Source organism: Penicillium lagena, assembly GCF_028827675.1.
Source record: "Penicillium lagena strain IBT 129212 chromosome Unknown utg000005l_segment0_segment0, whole genome shotgun sequence".
Lineage (NCBI taxonomy): Eukaryota > Fungi > Ascomycota > Eurotiomycetes > Eurotiales > Aspergillaceae > Penicillium > Penicillium lagena.
The window spans coordinates 177,359-190,883 of NW_026623226.1; the positions used below are offsets into that span (position 1 = coordinate 177,359).

General features: G+C 57.2%; 8 protein-coding genes across 8 annotated transcripts; 4 read left to right on the forward strand and 4 right to left on the reverse strand.

Annotated features, from left to right (window-relative positions):
* Positions 1-44: 44 nt before the first annotated feature.
* On the forward strand, positions 45-3,232 carry N7510_006724 (mRNA transport regulator MTR10; the record flags this gene model as incomplete). The annotated part of the gene is made up of 6 exons (XM_056978649.1): positions 45-173; positions 231-323; positions 376-648; positions 703-793; positions 853-2,559; positions 2,613-3,232. The coding sequence occupies 6 exons, from the start codon at positions 45-47 to the stop codon at positions 3,230-3,232; spliced, it is 2,913 nt and encodes a 970-aa protein (XP_056831692.1).
* Positions 3,233-3,827: 595 nt separating this feature from the next.
* On the forward strand, positions 3,828-6,302 carry N7510_006725 (putative C2H2 finger domain protein; the record flags this gene model as incomplete). Its single annotated transcript, XM_056978650.1, has 1 exon — positions 3,828-6,302. One exon carries the CDS (start codon positions 3,828-3,830, stop codon positions 6,300-6,302), a length of 2,475 nt encoding a protein of 824 aa, XP_056831693.1.
* A 387-nt stretch (positions 6,303-6,689) lies between these two features.
* On the forward strand, positions 6,690-7,244 carry N7510_006726 (uncharacterized protein; the record flags this gene model as incomplete). Its single annotated transcript, XM_056978651.1, has 3 exons — positions 6,690-6,879; positions 6,932-7,072; positions 7,123-7,244. 3 exons carry the CDS (start codon positions 6,690-6,692, stop codon positions 7,242-7,244), a joined length of 453 nt encoding a protein of 150 aa, XP_056831694.1.
* Positions 7,245-7,418: 174 nt separating this feature from the next.
* On the reverse strand, positions 7,419-7,922 carry N7510_006727 (uncharacterized protein; the record flags this gene model as incomplete). The annotated part of the gene is made up of 1 exon (XM_056978652.1): positions 7,419-7,922. The coding sequence occupies one exon, from the start codon at positions 7,920-7,922 to the stop codon at positions 7,419-7,421; it is 504 nt and encodes a 167-aa protein (XP_056831695.1).
* A 377-nt stretch (positions 7,923-8,299) lies between these two features.
* N7510_006728 (M3 family metallopeptidase) lies at positions 8,300-10,847 on the reverse strand (the record flags this gene model as incomplete). The annotated part of the gene is made up of 3 exons (XM_056978653.1): positions 8,300-9,154; positions 9,205-10,746; positions 10,827-10,847. The coding sequence occupies 3 exons, from the start codon at positions 10,845-10,847 to the stop codon at positions 8,300-8,302; spliced, it is 2,418 nt and encodes an 805-aa protein (XP_056831696.1).
* Positions 10,848-11,097: 250 nt separating this feature from the next.
* Positions 11,098-12,544, reverse strand: N7510_006729 (stearoyl-CoA 9-desaturase sdeA; the record flags this gene model as incomplete). The annotated part of the gene is made up of 3 exons (XM_056978654.1): positions 11,098-11,768; positions 11,843-12,226; positions 12,307-12,544. 3 exons carry the CDS (start codon positions 12,542-12,544, stop codon positions 11,098-11,100), a joined length of 1,293 nt encoding a protein of 430 aa, XP_056831697.1.
* Positions 12,545-12,757: 213 nt separating this feature from the next.
* On the forward strand, positions 12,758-13,009 carry N7510_006730 (uncharacterized protein; the record flags this gene model as incomplete). Its single annotated transcript, XM_056978655.1, has 1 exon — positions 12,758-13,009. One exon carries the CDS (start codon positions 12,758-12,760, stop codon positions 13,007-13,009), a length of 252 nt encoding a protein of 83 aa, XP_056831698.1.
* A 215-nt stretch (positions 13,010-13,224) lies between these two features.
* N7510_006731 (uncharacterized protein) lies at positions 13,225-13,470 on the reverse strand (the record flags this gene model as incomplete). The annotated part of the gene is made up of 1 exon (XM_056978656.1): positions 13,225-13,470. One exon carries the CDS (start codon positions 13,468-13,470, stop codon positions 13,225-13,227), a length of 246 nt encoding a protein of 81 aa, XP_056831699.1.
* Between the last annotated feature and the right edge of the window lie 55 nt (positions 13,471-13,525).

Here is a 13,525-nt window from a genome sequence, read left to right on the forward strand (position 1 = left end):
AATTCCCATGCTGCGCCTGGTCTAAGTCTTCACTTCAATTCAACATGGCCAGCAAGGAAGGCGCTGCACAGGCCTTCGCCCCGGTCCTGGCCGCCGTCGCAACCATGCAGGGCAATGTGCCGAGATCTGAGAAGACCCAGGCTCATGAATTCCTGGAGAAGTTCCAGAAATCAGTATGTCCCACACCTTGGTGTCAACTAACTCCCGAACTAATCACTGCATCCTACTAGGTCGAAGCCTGGTCTACGACACACGCGCTATTACAATCCCCCGATGTTCCCGTCGAAGCCAAACTATTCGCGGCCACCACGCTCAAGGGAAAGGTATTATGAGATATATTGCGACAGATAATGGATTAGGGACTGACCATCGCAGATTGTCTTTGATTTGGACCAACTTCCCCCAGATTCAATCGTAGCCTTGCGGGATTCGGTGCTCGGTCTCCTGGTCGCGTTTGCGCCGGGCCCGCGGCCCATCCAGACCCAGCTCTGTGTGTGTCTGGTAAGCCTGGCCATTCAAATGGTGACGTGGAAGGATGTGTTGGCCACAGTCGGATCGGCATTGGGCAGCAGTGCGGGGGACTGCGTGCTGGAGTTTTTGAAAATCCTCCCGGAGGAAGTGACCGAGGGCCGCAAAATCAATCTGACCGTATGTTAGAGTACTTCCTGGGTTTGTGGGACTGCTGTTGCTAACAAGGAATAGGAGGACGAGTTGAGCGTGCGGACCAAGGAGCTGCTGGAGGACAATGCGGACCAAGTCATGCAACTGATGATCCAATATGCTCAATCGTCGCGTACGTATTTTCCTTTGGGGATTTTTTTTTTTGGTTGAATGCTAATTGGCTGTTTGCAGAAACGGCAGCAACCAATCCCCGTCTTCTGGACTGCATTACCTCGTGGTTGCGGGAGATCCCCGCTGCCAAAATCGTCGACTCGCCTCTGATGGACGTGATTCTCAAGGCTTTGGACAATGACGTGTCCTTCGACGCCGGCGTGGACTGCGTGTGCACACTCTACCGGGATACCCGCGACGTCGACGAATCCCTACCAGTCATCCAAGCGCTGTATCCACGACTGATGGCCCTCCGCCCCAAGATCGCCGAGACGGCCGAATCAGAAGATTTGGAGGCGTTCAAGGGAGTGACACGGATGTTTGCCGAGGCCGGTGAGGCATGGGTTGTGCTCATTGCTCGCCTTCCGTCCGATTTTCGGGGCCTGGTGGAAGCGGTCTTGGAATGTTGTGCGCGAGACTGGGAGCGCGATGCGATCTCCCAGACCTTTATTTTCTGGTACGAGCTCAAGCAATACATCACGCTGGACCGATACGTGGATGCGCGGCTCAACTTCCAAGACGTTTTCTCCCAGCTGGTCGATATCATGGTCAAGCATCTGGAATATCCGAGTCCCGAAGATGGCGAAACCGACTTGTTTGGGGGTGATCGCGAGCAGGAAGAAAAGTTTCGGTTATTCCGCCACTCCATGGGCGATGTCCTCAAGGATTGCTGTTCGGTCGTGGGGGTGTCAGCCTGCCTGGGCAAGATCTACCAGTTGATCCAACAGTGGGTGGGCAAGTATGCATCGCAGGCCAGCCACGAGCATGTCCCGCACTGGCAGGAGCTCGAGGCCCCTCTGTTTGGGCTGCGGGCCATGGGTCGCATGGTCGACCCGGAAGAATCCACGGTTCTGGGACAGCTGATCCCCCTCATTGTCCAGATCCCGGATCAGGAGAAGATTCGCTTCCAAGCCATCATGGCGCTGGCACGCTACACGGAGTGGACGGCACTGCACCCCGAGACTTTGGAGGCACAGCTCAACTATGTCATTTCGGCCTTCCACCATTCTTCCCCGGAAGTTGTGCAGGCGGCTGCCTTGGCCTTTAAGTTCCTGGGGACAGACTGCCAGAAACTGCTAGGTGGACACATCACTCAACTTCACTCGTTCTTCGAGTCCGTGTTGGATAAGCTGAAGGCTTCCAGTCAGGAAGAAGTGACCGAGGGAGTGGCCGCCGTGGTATCGGTCCAGCCTTTGGAGAAGATCTACGAATCGTTCAAGATGTTCTGTGACCCGATCATGCAGCGCATCATGAACCTGGCCAACAACGCATCGGACGAAGATGGCCAGCGGGCTGTGGCCGATCACCTCCAGCTAATTACCATCTTCGTGCAAGTGGTGACACCCATTGTCGCACCCGGAGAAGAGAACCCGGCCGTGAAGTACTGCGGGGAAATACTGCCGATTATGACGACGATTGCCATGAACTTCACGACATCGACTCCCATATTGGAGCGCGTGTGCCGGTGCTGGCGCTACATGATCATCTCCTACCGAACAGCCATGATTCCTCTGCTGCCAACTCTCGCTCAGAGCATCGCCAGCGGCTTTGAGAGTTCGCGCGAGGGCTGTTTCCTGTGGGCCACGGATGCGGTGGTGCGTGAGTTCTCGGAAGGAGCCGAGTACGTGGACCAAACCACGAGCGATGCTGTCTACCAGTTTTACGAGCAGCAGGCACTTGCTTTCCTCCGTATCTTGAACGACTTGCCACCAGAAAATTTGCCTGATGGTATGTTATCTTCTCTCGTATCTTTTGGGGCCATACTGACTGTTTCTTTCTAGTGATCGAGGATTTCTTCCGTCTGTCGAGCGATGCCGTCCGCTATTACCCCAAGAAATGCATCAGCTCCTCCCTTGCCGTTCCTATCTTCACCGCAGGTGTCAGCGCGCTCACCCTGCAACAGGTAGAGCCACTGATCGCCACGCTTCACTACTACCGGGATCTGTTCAGCTTCGCGTTCGACAAACCCACCGTCTCTGAATTCACCAGTCCTGAAGGCAAACCCTACACCAACCCGCCCGAGATCCGGGAAGCTGTCAAGCAGCTCCTGGCCTCACAGGGCTTGGGTTTGGCTCAACGCGTGCTCACGGGCATGATGTTCACGTTCCCCGGCGACTGCTTCCCCGATGCGTCGGGGATCATGATGACTCTATTCGAGCTGCTGCCGCAGGAAACCGGCTCATGGCTCCAGAGCACGCTGCAGATGCTGCCGGCCGGCTCGATCAAAGCCGGCGAGGCTGAGCGACTCCTCAAAAACGTCTCCGACAAGATGCAGGCCGGCGAGACGCGCAAGATCCGAGCTCTGCTGCAGGATTTCACCAACTCGTACCGCCGCCGCAATGTGGCGCCGCGGGATGGCCTGGGTCGGTTGGAGGCGACCCGCTTCCGATTCAGCGGATAATTCTCCTATTATCCCTCTGAACCTACATGTACATTTTTTTTATTGCTACGATGAGCGCCACGTCATTTAGGGACCCGGCCCGGAAACCCGGAGCATTTGCACACCAGGTGTTTGTCCTTATTCTTCCATGCGCCATGATGTGGTACGAACGGTACGATGGCGCGGACCCAACGATGACGATCAAGAAGAAAGCCGTTGCCCTCCGAGGAGGACGGGAGCATTGAGGGACAAAGTGTACGAGTCACTAGGGAATTGAGAGACTATGCCTAGTAGGAGGTATCTAGGTATAAATAGACATACACCATTTCCCCCATCGGTCCTAAAGTTATAGATCCATCCCAGATGTCCCTTTATAGATGTGATTTCTACTGCCTCAGGCACCAATCTCACTCCCCACCTCCGCACTCTCTTGCTCCTTCCGTCGCCTCCACGTTCAACCCCGACGCAGGCCTCGTTTCCCCGTGTCCGACTTACTCATATCTAGATCCTTTCTTCTATTTCCGTCCCCGTCCGTTCCTTCTCCTACGGTGGTCCCCAATCCCGCATTCCGCGCACTCCCACGTTCCTGCAGATCCGTCCATGCAGCACCCCAGCCATGGCCAATGTCGACGACCACACGCCCAAGCGGCGGCGGCGCAGTCGCAAAGTGCAGCCCGAGCGCAAGTTCGACTGCGCCCATGAGGGATGTGGCAAGAGCTACTCACGCGCCGAGCACCTTTACCGCCATCAACTCAACCACTCCCCCAAGCAGATCTTTCACTGCGACTTCCCCGATTGTTTTCGGTCCTTTGTGCGACAGGACCTGTGTCTCCGGCACCGTGAGCGCCATACCACTCGCGGCTCCCAACTGCAGAAACGCGATCAATTCTCCAACCCGCACAATGATGATCCCTCTCAGCGACCAGTCGCCCTCTCCTCTCCATCCTCCACCATGACTCCCGCCCGTGTCGCGCATGACTCGGTTACGAAACAAGACCCCGTACATTCTCCCCCGGTCGTGTACAGTCCTCCGAACCTCCCGCCAGGCGCAAGTCCTACAGATCTCAATCCCAAGCCGCCGGCCAGTTATCCTTTGTCGAGCAGCATCGATGCAGACCCCAACTACGGGTCCCTGGCAGGGACGGTGTCTGGATATACCGACTTGTCCCTCCCTGGTGTCATGCCCGACCCCTTCGACTCCAATGCATACCCCATCTTCGGCGGCGAGACGTACAACCGATCACCCTTTGCGATGGCGGACGACTTTGCGGCGTGGTTGTTCAATGAGCCCGCTCCGTTGAATTATATGTTACCGGGGTATATGGATCCCGTGCAGAACAATTTCTACATGAACGAACCAGCCTACAATTTCATGACGGTCATCCCGCAACATCCCATGAGCGTCACCAGTATTCTCGATTCGGGGTCCCCGCCGGCAATCGTTTCTGAAGAAAAACGACAAGAGCTACTGCACCTGATGGCTACGCGGTTCAACGAAGCGGCCTACTCCGCAAGTGCGAAGCGCAAGGATGCGCTGATGGATGGCGACTTGAACAGCGATCGGCATGTGCTGAGCCTGCGCATGATGCAGACGTATATCAGGTCGTACTGGTATCATTTCCACACGCAGTTTCCGATCCTGCATCAGCCGACGTTTGCCGCCGACCGCACCCCCAATTTATTGCTTTTGGCCATCATGGCGATTGGTGCTGCAACGTTGGACAAAATACATGGACAGGCGGCCACAGAAACTGCTGCTGAACTGGCCAGCTTCATTGCATGGCATCTCCGCTGGGAGATCTTTATGGATGCCGACTTTAAGCCGCCGGCACGGCTCTGGATCTTCCAGGCTCTTTTGTTGTTAGAGGTCTATGAGAAGTTGCTATCTACACGAGCGCTGCACGAGCGCGCGCATATCCACCACGACACGACCTTGACGCTGATGCGTCGGGGCAGTTCCCTGATCGGCCGCTCGGCCTTTGATTCCCCGGGGAGCAGTGTGCGCGAGGACCGCATCGAGGACTCGGTGGCTGATGAGTCGTGGTCGCAGTGGATCAAAGCCGAGGCCACCCGGCGCGTAGCGTTCGCGGCGTTTGTGCTGGACTCGACTCATGCGACTATGTTTGGGCATTCGGCCAAGATGGTGGCTCACGAACTACGATTACCATTACCCTGCGACGAGGCGCTGTGGGCGGCCACGAGCGCCGCGGAAGTGGCCCGCGTGCAATCGAGTCTTCAATCGCACGGTGTTCGGCCGGTCATGTTTTTGGACGGGCTCAAACGCACCCTGAACGGGCAAGCGGTGCGGACCAACCCTTTCGGGCGGACGATCCTCATGGCCGGGCTGTTGAGTGTTGGGTGGCATCTGAACCAACGAGACTTGCAGGTCAGCTCGCTGGGGGTCGGGCAGACGCTCGGCGGGCGCGACAAGTGGCGGACAGCCCTGCTCCGGGCGTTCGATAATTGGCGGCGAGACTTTGATGAAGTGGTCGGCCCGTCGACGCAGGAGGTGGAGTCGCGCGACGTGCTGCATGGTTTGGCGCACATGGCGTCGCATGTTGACATTGCCGATCTCCAGATCTTTGGGGGAGCCGGCCGTCTGATGGGTCGGTCCATTACGGCCCGCGACTTTCGGAACGCGCGCGAAAAGATGACCGACCGATGGGCGACCAAGGCGGCCGCGCGCGACGCGACCTTCTACGCACTGCGATTCCTGTCGGCGTGTTTCTTGGATTCGCCGACCTTCCAGTCGGGCGAGTACATGGCACGAGACGATTATCTGCTGAACCGGCCGTGGGCGCTGTATTTTGCCGCGCTGGTGGTCTGGTGCTATGGATTCGCGCTGGAAGGCCCGCTGCAACCGGCACCGGTGCTGAACAGCCTGGCGGAGCAGCAGCAGGATATGCAACGGTTCCTGCAGCGCGTGGGGGGAGTGCGCGAGCCCAACGAACTGGCGGGGATGAAGGGGTGCAACGAGTGTTTGGGCCTGTTGATTCTCGTTCGCGATTCCTTTGCTCAGCCGCGGTGGGAACTGCTGGGGGAGGCGGCGCGGCTGCTGGACAGCTGCATTGCGAAGCTCCGCGGCTCATAATAATCACTAGTACTCCTGTCTGTAACTACATCGGTAACTAATTGTATATCTACACTATCATCGACGATCCCGGTTGTGCTAGCGTCGTCAGTTGTCCGGGCAACGGTGAATCCCACCAGCCCACTCACTAACCAAACTAGCCCCAGCCGTGTCCAGTCTAGTTTCTCCCTCTTTCACATTCCATCCTCTTTCTCGCTGCCTCTGTTGACACCTCATCGTCGCAAAATTGATTACCATGGTATGTGTTCGGTCCCTCTGTACTTCCCTCCCCTGCGTCCGTCCCAACGGCAGGATTACGTATCACGCCATCCCTCCCTCGGCCCCCCTGAAACTCAGCTTTCCCTCCTGCCACATCTCCCCCACACATCATAACAACCCGCAATCATCATGGCTCCCACTAACTCCAAAAACCACTCCGATCAGGCTTCCACCAACTACAAAGAAGCATTCAGCCTCTTCGACCGCCGCGGCTCCGGCCGTGTGTCCGGCGAACTGCTGGGCGACCTGCTACGCGCCTGCGGGCAGAATCCCACTCTGGCTGAAATTGCCGACCTGGAGAAGTCGGTCGGGAATGACTGTATGTCTCTTTCACACGCGGGAGGGCGGGATCTATGCTGATGTTGGGCCAGTTGATTTCGACTCCTTCCTCAAAGTCCTCAATCGCCCCGGCGGGTTCCGTGAGCCCGGTGACCCGGAGGAATACTGTCGTGGATTCCAGGTGTTTGACAAGGATATGACAGGGTTTATTGGGGTAGGACAGCTTCGCTACAGTAAGTCTTCCTCTCGGTATGGGTCGGGATTGTGTACTGACTGGGGATAGTTCTCACCAACCTCGGCGAGAAAATGTCCGACGACGAAGTGGATGAGCTCCTCAAGGCGGTGGACACGTCCTCGGGCGAGATCAACTACACGGACCTGGTGCGCACGATCCTGGCGAACTGAACGATACCCCCTGACGATATGTTCTTTTTGTTGCATTATTGTTTTTGGGGAAAAGACCGACTTCTAGTTTGGTCTGGCGCGCACTCGGGACGGACGGATTGAACGCCTTTTTCATGTCTTATGTATCTCTCGTTTATTTGTATCGATACTTGGTTCCTTTCAATTCAATTCACTCTATACAACACCTTCTTGAATCCACTGCCTCCATTCTCCTTCTTTGTTGTCCTCAACACCACTCCCCATCTGCTCCGTTTCCACCACAGCGCCCGGAAGAAGATACACCGCTGGTGGGCGACTATTCTCATCTCCCTCTGTGGTACCAGCATTCACTGGGTAATGCACCCGATCAAGCTGATACCCCACCACAACGCGACACCGTCCACACCGGAGTAGAACCCGCTTCTCGATGCCGTCCTCGCGGCGGATGAGTGTTGGTCGTCGATCGGGAACGGTCGTCGACAGTAAGAGTGTCGTGTGAGTGCCCGACGGCGTATTATTTTCATTATGGTCCAGATCGGGGTCCAGTGTTTGCGTCATGGGCACAATGATCGCCTTGTCCTGTGCGTCGCCTCCTCGGCGCGGGAGGGCGGAGATGTCGCGCGTGGTGGCGAGGAGGAGGTGGTTACAGAAGCGGCAGTGTTGTGTGTGGATTCGTTTGGCGGATGCGGAGTCGGCCATGGTGGTGGCGGTTTGGTTGGGAGGGCTTTCTGCTCTTTCTGTAGCTGGCGTTCGTGCGGTTTCTTGGTGTGGTTGAGCTGGAGAAGTAGATAGATGTGGGTGAGATGGCCGAGGGATTGGTAGTCGGTGGATAGAGAGAATACTGAATTCAGACGGAGGGATTGAATCGAGGAGGAATGTCTGGTATATACGTATGTGTAGGTATGGGTATCGAGGTGAGTTGAGGAAAGGAAGAAAGAGGGAATAATTGATCGCGATGAGGTGAAGGCGGTGGGGCTTATCAAGACTATCACCGAACGCTAAGCCAAGTCCGAAGATATATATATCTCTTTGCAACATAACACTAGTTGATTGTCACTACAAAATCATATCTATATCTAGGCCAGTCCCAGATCCTGGTAGAATGCAGTGGTCTGCGGCTCCCGGCCCAGGAATTCCGTCAGCGTTTGCATCTCATCCTGGCTGCCGCCTTTCTCCAGCACCTGGTACCGGTAGCGCCGACCAGCCTTGGGGTCCATCGGGTTGGCCTTGAACACCGTGTAGAACATGTCCGTCGAGTACACCTGCGAGCTGAGATACCCGTAGTAACCCGCATCGTACCCGCCGATCAAGTGCCCAAAGGTCGCCTCGCCGTGACCCCATTCATCACCACCACCCAGCGCCTCGGGCCCATCCATCTGCGTGATCTCGTGGCGCAGCTTGTTGTAGGTCGCCGATATCGGCAGACCCTCAATCTCAGCATGGCTCGTCGGTTGGTGCACCGTCATGTCGAAAATCCCGAAATGCAGCTGGCGCAGGTTGAACAGGGCATCGTTGACGTGCTTGGTGCGAATGAGGTTCGCAATCACATCGTCCGGGATGCGCTCGGGCGGAGGGCCTGTGGCAGTCTTGCCGCCGCTGCGGGCCTGCTGTGCTTCGTTCCAGCCGGCCAGATACTCCGGGGTCAGCGTCGAGTAGTGTCGACTCAGCGCCCGCAGCTGGGACGGCGTCCAGCACCAGTTCTCCAGCATCTGGCTGGGCGCCTCGACGAAGTCGCGCACCGTGTTGGTCCCGTGAAACCGCGAGTACTTCGTCCGCGACACCAGGTCGTGGATGCCATGGCCTAACTCATGGAACAAGGTCACCACTTCGTCGTGCTTTAGCAGACTCGGCTTCTTGAGAGTTGGCTTAGTGAAGTTGCACACCAGCGCGGTCGCTGGGTACCGGCGGTTACCGTCTTTGTCGAGGAATCCCTGGAAGCAGATTAGTCTATGAACGATCACATCAAGAGATAAGGACGGACCGGCTGCAGGTTGAAGTTCGCGGCGTGGCCATACTTGCCCTCCCGCGGGAATAGATCCAGATACAGATAGCCGACAAAGCCACTGCCTTCACCCTCATCGTTCCACACACTGAACACCTGCACATCCTCGTGCCAGACAATATCGTCGCCTTTGCCCGTCGGAGCCACCGCGGCGCGGTCATCGCCCGTGATCTCCACAAACTCGAGACCGAAAAGCTCTTCAAAGATCTTGAGCATGCCTTCAATGGTGGTCGACAACGGGAAATACTCGGCAATGAGCTGCTGGTCCAGCTGGTAGTCCCGCTCCAGCATCAATCGATCATAGAACCGGTGGTCCCACAGGTAGTAGCGGCCATCAGACTTGGGGTCGAGCTCTTTCTTCAGCTCCATCAGCTTTTCGAGCTCCTGCCGCCCACCGGCTGTCAGGCGAGTCCGCAGATCACCCAGGAACTTATCAACCGTCTCTGGGGTCTTGGCCATCTTGTCTTCGATGCGGAATGCAGCATGGTTCGGATAGCCCAGCAGACGAGCGGCCTCGTCACGGAGCACAATGGCTTCCCGGAAGAGCGGCACATTTTGGTTGCACTTGTTCTCGTTGGCGACCATGACCTGTCGCCGGACGTCGGAGTTGGTGGCATATTTCATGGTGGGGAACAGGTCCGGGTACTTGAAGGTCAGCCAGAGCTTGCCCGCATTCTCACCATCGCCCTTCTTCAGGCCGGACAGGACATCCTCTGGCACACCATCCAGCTGTTCGGGGGTGAACCAGATCCCGCCGTTCTCTTCATTCAGATTCTTTTGGAACTCGATGCTCAGCTGGCTCAGCCGCTTCTTGATCTCTTTGAAGCGGGCCCGCTGCGGCCCCGCGGGCAGACCCAGCCCGTTGCGAACAAAGTCCTTGTGTTCCTTCTCCAGCAGACGGCGCGACTCCGGATCTAGAGACTCATTGCGCTTGAGAACAGCATCAACCAACCCAAAAACATCCTCACGCATGACTGACTCAATGAAGAACTCATCCATCAGCTCTTCCGCCTTGGAGGAAGCATCACGGAGCTTTTGGTCCGTCGAAACAGCCTGGTAGAATCCCAAAATATGCGCCTCTAGCGCCATAACATTCTCATCCTGAGTGAGCGGAGAGAGAACTTTGTCAAACGTGGCGCTCTCGGGGTTCACTTCCGCAACGACCTTATCCTGGATCCCGCGCGAGGTACGAATCAGACGCTCGGCATCAGCGACGATGGATTGGGCCGTCGCCGTAAACACGGGCGGGGCCTGCGGCGGCCGCCGAAGATGAGCGGGTGCCATGTTGGAGGTGGTCAGGAAGCGGTGCCAAGGAGTTGTTGTAGGTCGGAAGGAGTGCAAGTGGCCCAGCACAGAGGAAAGGCGGGTAGCGGGGAAGCGGAGAAGGGGCGCCACGGTGGTAGCGAGGAGGACGGCCACCAGGACGACAAGCAGATGAGGGAGTAAGCGGCGGGGGGAGGCGGTGAAAGAGGCAATGGTGGGCGGAATTGATACCCGATTGAGGTGGGAGAAGTGGTAGTACTAGGTGTAGTTCGTAGTGGTGGAAGCTGGGTCGCAGTACGGCTGGCGAGCGGTGAGACCGGTTGTTTGAGTAAACACACGTGATGTTGCTCCCACAACATCAGCCCCTGTTCCTCGTCGAACGGACTACAACGACAACTGGACTACAGATTGGACGGACGGACTGACAACAAAAGAATACAGGTCGTATCGAATTCATAATATGATTATCTATGTTTTATGGACAGTGAATCACAATCACAACAGCCGCTATCTCTCTCGCAGAATACAAAATGAAACCAAAAATTTCAACCCTCAACGCCGACCGGACCGAGTATGCAAAGAGCGAAAGGAAGAATGTCATCATCAGATTTAAGCCGCATCCGCCGTCGGGATCGGCTCAGGGATCTTGGTCGGTTGCATCCCGGCGCGGATCACCCGCTGTCCGGCCTCGTCGCGCACATACTCCGAGTTCTCCTTCTGGGCGCGCTTCCAGATCTCCACCTCGCTACCGCCGCGGATGACACCCACGCGCATGGTCGAGAGAAGGTTGTGGGCGGCATTGGAGTGATAGTACACACCGCCGTTGAACATGGCCGTGGCGTCCTTGCCAATGCCGGAGCCGATCATGGCCTTGCCGCCGGGGTGGTCCTTGATGAAGTCGGTCACATCGTGCACCACACCAGCGACGGCAATTAGACCCCGGCCGTTCTTGGCCTGCTCCACATAGTCGTCCCACTCCATGACAGGCAGCTGGTCCAGTGGCACTCCCCAGTCCAGCTTGGCGCGCTTCTGGTCGATCTTCTTCTGTTGCTGCTGCACGCGGCCCTTCTCGATCTCGTTGGCGCGGAACTGCTTGAGATCAAAGGCCAGACCCAGCTGCTTCCAGGTCCAGATGGACCACTTGGTAGGGTCGTACTGGTGCCACTCGATGGCGTTGCGGTAGTCCGACGGGAACTCGTGGTGGAAGTTGTGGTAGCCCTCACCGAGCGTGACCAGCGCGGTGATGACGTGGTCACGGGGGAGTTGCGGTCGTCGAAGGGCTGGTCACCGAGCCAGTGGGCCAGCGAGTTGACGCAGAAGGTGGCCTGTTGCACGAAGAAGATGCGCAGGATACCCGCGTATACGAATCCGCCCATCCAGTCACCCCAGCCCAGGCCCGCCACCAGCATGGGCACGACGAGGCCCATGGTGAGCACGACCTTGATGTAATTGCGGTGCTGCCAGACCACGACGGGGTCCTCGTTCAGGTCGGAGATGTCGGTGCGGCCAATGCGCTTGGGGTTCTGCTTCATGACCATCCAGCCCAGGTGCGAGTACAACAGACCCTTGCGAACGGAGTACGGGTCCTTATCGGTATCAGTGTACCGGTGATGGGCGCGGTGGTCGCGAGCCCACCAGCGAATGGAGCCCTCCACGGCACCACCGCCGACGAGAGCCAGCCAGATGCGGAGGGGCAGAGTGGCCGAGTAGGAGCAGTGCGCCCACAAACGGTGGTATCCTGTGACCATTGGAGTCAGTCTCATTTCTTTCCCACTATTCGTTGGGGGTGCCAAAAGATAAAGGAAAAATAGAACTTACCAGCAGTGATGCCCATTCCTGTGAAGAAGTAATAGATGACGGCCCAGACGGCGGTCTTCAACTGCAATGGCACCCAGAGGGCCTGGATGCACCCATAGACCGGGATGCCGATGATGAAGGCGACGTTCAGCCAGTTGACATGTTTGTACCAGTTCTTCGAGGTGATTGCCGTATCAGCAATGTGCACCTTCTTGGTGTCTGGCGCCCGTGGGCGTGATGTCTCAGGCTTGGTCGACATGATGTGGGAGAGGGTGAGTTGAGGAAAAGAATGGTGCAGGGGAGAGATCTTTTTATATGGCTCCACTCAACGTTGGGGGAGAGGCAAAAGTGGGCCGCGGCGCTTTGGGGGGAGTCGTGAAGGAAAAGGACGAGGAAGAATCAAAACAGGGCGAACGAGAGAGGCAGACGAATCAGAGTCCACGGCCGGAAACGATTGGAAAAGAATCACAAGATGCTTCCTCGGCCCAAGGAAGAATTGTTCATGTTCCTCGTCCCCAGTGGCAAGTCTTCCCCAACGCCCGGCTCAACATTTTCAAGGTCACGTGGCCGAGAGCCAATCAGGTGGGCGGTGCCTGAGGCAGCACGAGGATTCGCGGTGGCGAACGTCGGGAGGAGCAGGAACGGGAGCGAGGACCGACAGCGGCGAGGGCACGACGATGACGGGGGATGTACGTCAATTGCTATTTACGTGGTCGTGATGTGATGGTTTGATCGGATTGCCTGTCACTACGTATACTAGATGTCTGACATGAATGGATCCGGCGGAGAGAGAGAGGGTGGAGGACGCATTTAGCTCACCCTCACGTGATCACCGCCTTTCGATCGACCAGCCTCGGCCCAGGGTGTAGTCTGTGGCACCGCCCAAGTCCGGTAGGTACATCGGACAATCCACAAAGTCATGGACGCGGTGAGGGCCATTCAAGAAGCGTGGAGGATCTCCTGGTGCCAGGTCCGACCACCGCGTCCCCGGACTCTGACATGAGGCCGATCATGCTGTGTCATCCACACCGTCTCATCGCACTCATCGGCGAGAGACGGGAGGATGCTGATGCTGGATAGCAGCCGCTCCTCACGTGGCGGACCAGCAACTTGGCAGACCCTGAGCTTGCCTGGACCTGGCAGCTCTATCCGACTGTTGGATATAAGATACTCGGAGCCCTCCATCTGCACGGCCTACTCCGACCATCCGTTCGGGGCTTCACAGTCCCCCAGATAACTC